The following is a 5,454-nucleotide window of genomic DNA, read 5'->3' on the forward strand; positions in this document are numbered from 1 at the left end:
TGATGTTGAATCCTTGATGTTGATGGTTCTTTATTTGATGGTATGATCATAATGTCCAAATTAATATGGTTATGGAAATCGTGAAATGGATGCAAGGAATTATGAGATAGTTTATGTTATTACACTACCATGGTCGGGGTTATTGGTTATGCAACTTATTGACTGTTATTGCAATTTACTTGATGTATTAATGAACACTATGTCTAATAGTTAATGATGATTGTGGAGTTATGAATTGAATAAGTTACTAGTGAGGAATTTGTATAAAAATTCTAACTTCCTACTTTTTACATGCGAGGTTACCGGGGTATATGACACACGTACTGCACACGTATATTAATATCAATACTCCAAATTTTTGTAATGCTCATCACGTAATTTGGTTTACGACAGACATTTCATTAATGACGAAAATATAAAAATATTCATAAATGGTGGAGCTTGCAATTCTGCGTGTTCACGGTCGTTTGCAATCTTATTCATAGAATGTAAAAACCTACGATCTATCATCGTCTGTATGATTATCTAATTAACTGCGGAGCAGACCTTATGAATCTCACCATCCGTGCCTGTCTTCACTCCAATGTTACTCATTTTCACTATAGATTTTGTGAAAGCCGCCGCGAAGCTCGCGCCTCCTGCGTAGTTTTGCACGAAAGATTTGGTAGAATTGTCTCCCCAAAGCCTCTGATCCGATTCAAGAACGGCGTTCCCATCTCTGACGTTGCTGAAGAAAGTCGCGTCGAATGTTGCGGAGCTTTCCTTGTCCAACTCAACTCTCTTCGATCCGTCACCACCCGAAGGGCACTGAGATTGAAGATCACTCAGATATAGCGGATTGATCGTCGGATCCGCGTGCCCTGTCGATGTGAAGTTGTAAAGGCGATAGCTGAAAAACTGGCAGTCTGTTTTTCCGATCGTATGCGCTCCTGAATGTGAAAACATATAAAACCCACATAAATTAATTGTTATGGCAAAATCAACGGTCATCACTGCAAAATGAAAAATTTCTCACCAACAAGGATCACAAGGTCTTCGGCTGTGAGGCCTTTGTCTGAGAACTTTTGCTTCAGCACGCTGATGGAATCCGAGGGTGTTGGCAAATTAGCTGCGTCTGATGAAGATGATGCCAACCCATCTCTCCTTCCCGTCGGAACAAGCCAGGTCGGCCCCTTCGTCTGTAATCGCAATAACATTAACACTTTCATCAAATTTTGGATTGCTGAAGTTCGCTATGCCTTGCTCCCATTGCTAGACTATTGAGTATTTGATTGCAAGATCCAATCCATATGGATGCATGTAAACAATAATGCAGTTACCAAGCAGAAGCTGGATCAGTTTATGTATAGAAAGCTTTGAAGGGAGAGATTTTTTAATTTGATTTTTTCATGGGATAAGAAGTGAATTTTATAATGATATTGAGAGAAGATTTAAAATAAAAATATGATATAATTTTTAAATAATTTAATATAAATATAAATAAAATAGAATTGTATTAAAAATTAATGTATAAAATATGTTTATATTTTATTGGGTGATATATTGGATATAATGAAGATGTAGTTTTGTTAAATTAAAAATAATAGATAAATAAATAAATAATAATAATAATAATAAATTAAATTAAATTGTTAGATCTAAAAATGTAAAAATAAACTATTAGTAAATTAATTAATAAAATATGAAAAATATTATTTAAATATATAAAGAAGTTTTAGGATTTATGATAATTATAATAAAGTAGTTGAATTGAGGCTTCTGTGATCCATAATAGTTGAAAGAATAAATGTAGACAGACATTTGTAGACGAGTTTTCGAACCAACTAGTGTGATTCATCGTCAGAACAAGTTTATAAAGTATATATATGTATTTTTTTCTAATCTGATATTTTATTTGTTATTAAGAAATCAATTAAAATTATTTATAATAAAAAATGATAACATATAAGGGAAAAAAATATTTTAAAAATAATAAATAAATAAATTTATTAAAAAATTAAATTTTAATCATTTAACAAATATATAATACTATTTTATTATTTAAAAATATATATAATACTATTTTAATATTGAAGAGAATGTTGTATCAATACCCATGATAAGAAACAAAGAGATAAGATGAGATTAATAAATTAAATAAGAGAATAAAAATAAAAAGATGGGAGTGAAATAAAATTCTAAATTTATTAGAAAGGTTATTAGTTTATTATAAAAAATAAAGCGATTATAAATATGTAACTTAAATTAAGAGAGATTGAGGGTAAGGAGTTGGGAAAATTCAAAATATGAAACAAAAGAAAAAGAAAAATAGATTACAATAGTTAAGTTTAAGGTTAGGAAAATGGTTTTGTTTTATTTATGTTTAAATTTTTTATTTAAATAAATAAATTATTAATTATTAATATAAATTTATTTTAAATTTAAATTTATTAAGTACAAAGAGTAATTTTTTGTATTATTATAAAATTTGAGAAAAAAATTGTTCTAAGTATATTTAGATTTAAGATTGATTTATGTTGTTTTTTAGCAACACAATGATCTTTTAGCTATGAAGAAAAAAAACTTTTTTTTTTTATTAATATTTTTTAAAAGTATACATCTCAACTCCATATTTAGATTTAATATTGATTTATGTTGTTTTTTTAGTAACACAATGATATTTTAGTTATGAAAAAAAAAAAAACTCTTTATTTTTTTATTAATATTTTTTTTAAGTATACATCTCAACTCCATATTTTAAAGAATTACAAGTCTCTCTCATACTTTAAATTAGAAAGCACCGATTAATGTAATAAGTTTCTCTCTTTTTCTATATATATGTGTGTGTGAGAGAGAGAAATGTAAAATCATTAATTCAACATGCATACTGAAATATTTGATTTATAACTTTCATTAATCATTTTTTATTATTATTAATATTTTTTAAATGTTATATATCAACTCTATATTAGAACAGACTAAATTACACATTTCCTTTACTATATATATATATATATATATATATATATATATATATATATATATATAAAATTAATTAATTACTTTTTTTCTAAATATATGATGTAAAATTATGTATCTCATATTATTTTTAAATATTAGTTATTAACTCCATATTAAATAGTGAAGGAATTACTTATTTCTTTCATTCTAAAAAGTAGCGAAATCATTAAGTGGAAAGGATTTCTTGTAACAAAAACAATATAATTTCATATACAAATTTAATATCATTTAATATCTAATTAAAATATAATATCATTTAATATATAATTTAAGGGTGTTATTCATAGTTTTATTACAAAGGGCCAAAGATGTTTTCAAATGGAATTTGAAATTGGGTAGAGGGAATAACATCTTATAGTGCCAATCAATAGATTATTTTAGAAAAAACTTGACGTTATAGACTTTAACAATCAAATAGCTAAGTAAAAATAAATCCCTTGTCATACATAAGTGTATTTATAAACTTTAACCATTTTAATATATTTCTTTATAAATTTTAACAATTAAATAGCTAAGTAAAAATATATCCCTGGTCACACCAACCAAAAAAATGTCATATACCAATTTGGAATGAAGATGTAATGCTAAAAATAAGCAATGTTGACTATCTTTAAACGAAGGTTAAGACTGTTGTTGCTATGAATTGAGAAACGCAGACGAGAAAAGTGATGAATACCAGAACTACTGCATCACGGACAGACAGCGCGAGTATGTCAGCGCATGAAACAACGCCTGGACATGCAGCTTCTACATTGCTCTTCACATCTTCGATAACGTCGAATCCTCGCAAACCCAGATTTGTAAGCGCGTTTTTCTCTGCAGAGGGACCAGTAATCAATATGGACCCATCACAGCCCTGCAAACAAGACACTCCCACCTCAACATACACTTATCAAATTCCCTTCTTGCAAGAATAAGTAACAAAGAAAGCCAAACACAAATCCATACGTTTACGAAGCAATCGTGAAAGAAAAGCCTCAGCAGCGCCGGGGCAATGGTCTGGTCTGAAGCGAAATGTGATTGAACAGTGGATTTCACTATAGATTCAACATTGGGACAAGTGGAGGAGTAAAATCCAACTTTAGTTCCCTGCCCTTCTACACATACATGAGCAATGCTAAAGCAAACATGAATAATAAAATATATCCTAATACTCCAATTGAGCTTCATTTTCACAGACGTACTGTAAAGTATAAGCTATGAGAAATTCCAGCAATGAGAAGCCCAGGCAGTGACTCCTGAAGTCGCCTAAGAACGTGCTTTTATAGCCAAAGTGTCATCATGTCCCCGGTTCCTCAGTCCAGTGCCAAAGCTTCCAAAGTCAATATACACAGAGAAAACTCGAGCCCATTAACGTGTTGACTGTTCCAGATATAAAAGCTTGCTGGATTCCTCGCAACGAATAACAGATTGTTTACTATGCAGACACTATTTCAGGTAAATGTCTTTGTTTCAGGATAGTGGGATTGACTTTGGTTGCCAATCCATTCTACACCATTTGCTTTTTTCCGTACTGGCAGTATGAACACAAAGGGAAAATAAGATCCGGTTTGTAGAATGTTGCCGGAAAATTAAGATCTGGTCCCATAGAATTCTAGAATGTAAAATAGTCTCTCTAAGATATTTCAATGGCATCATTAAAACATGAATGCTTATGCTTCACGCAAGATAAATGGGCTAAATTGACTAAGCCAACTCTAACGCGTTAAAAGTAAACTTGTAAAATGACGTTATATTCCTGAATAAGGCTTTGATAACGCTGTGACATTGAGAAGGCTTTGGTCCATACTTCAAGAAGCTTATAGCATTTTACTAAAATGACAGTATAGCATTTTTGCTAAAATGACAGGCGCAAAAACTTGCCTGATGGACAGGTATACCTACATATTAGAAATATAGAAGTTGGGAAATAATGAATTTGCTAATTATGTTTTTAAATTTAAAATATTAAAATTTCTTTTTATTAATTTTTATTTGCTAAAATGTTAATAAAATAATTTAAAATGTTAATAAAGTTATTTTATATAGATAGATATGGTAATTTTGAAATAGAGTTTTTTAAAATTTTAATTTAATTTTCAATATTTATTAGATAGATGTTAGGGATTTAATCTTTACAAAATATTTTAAAATAATTTCAATGGTAGTTAGATTTAAAAGTTGAAAATGAGTTATGTACTTTATGTGTTTTTAATTAAATTTATTAATTAAAAAAATGTTATATAAATAAGAGTCATATGAAATGAGTTATGATTTTTTGGACATGTGACATTTGATAAGCCATGGGATTGGCTCATGGGATAGTAACACAGCCTATTTACAAGTTAAGAGACTCCATCATTAAGTGGAAATGACTTATGATTTTTTGGACAAGTGACATTGATAAGCCATAGGATTGGCTCATGGGATCATAACACAACCTATTTACAAATTAAGAGGTTCCATCATTAAGTG

General features: G+C 29.2%; 1 protein-coding gene across 1 annotated transcript; it reads right to left on the reverse strand.

Moving 5' to 3' along the window:
* Nucleotides 1-459: 459 nt before the first annotated feature.
* LOC149167357 (cationic peroxidase 2-like) lies at nucleotides 460-4,196 on the reverse strand. The gene is made up of 4 exons (XM_089431527.1): nucleotides 3,949-4,196; nucleotides 3,677-3,856; nucleotides 1,016-1,178; nucleotides 460-929 (listed from the first exon to the last, which is right to left on the reverse strand). Exons 1-4 carry the CDS (start codon nucleotides 4,168-4,170, stop codon nucleotides 526-528), a joined length of 969 nt encoding a protein of 322 aa, XP_089287653.1. The 5' UTR covers nucleotides 4,171-4,196; the 3' UTR covers nucleotides 460-525.
* Nucleotides 4,197-5,454: the final 1,258 nt, after the last annotated feature.

The sequence above is a fragment of the Pinus tabuliformis genome, chromosome 5_1 (assembly GCF_031772625.1).
Source record: "Pinus tabuliformis cultivar Carrire ecotype Pingquan chromosome 5_1, CPIR1, whole genome shotgun sequence".
Lineage (NCBI taxonomy): Eukaryota > Viridiplantae > Streptophyta > Pinopsida > Pinales > Pinaceae > Pinus > Pinus tabuliformis.

Excerpts from the sequence above, each read along its gene's own strand:
- LOC149167357 (XM_089431527.1), bottom strand. The coding sequence starts at position 4,170 with ATGAAGCTCAATTGGAGTATTAGGATATATTTTATTATTCATGTTTGC. Across the intron at positions 3,857-3,948 it reads TTCACGATTGCTTCGTAAAC|GGCTGTGATGGGTCCATATT; the intron begins GTATGGATTTGT and ends TCTTGTTTGCAG. Across the intron at positions 1,179-3,676 it reads TCCGTGATGCAGTAGTTCTG|ACGAAGGGGCCGACCTGGCT; the intron begins GTATTCATCACT and ends TTGCGATTACAG.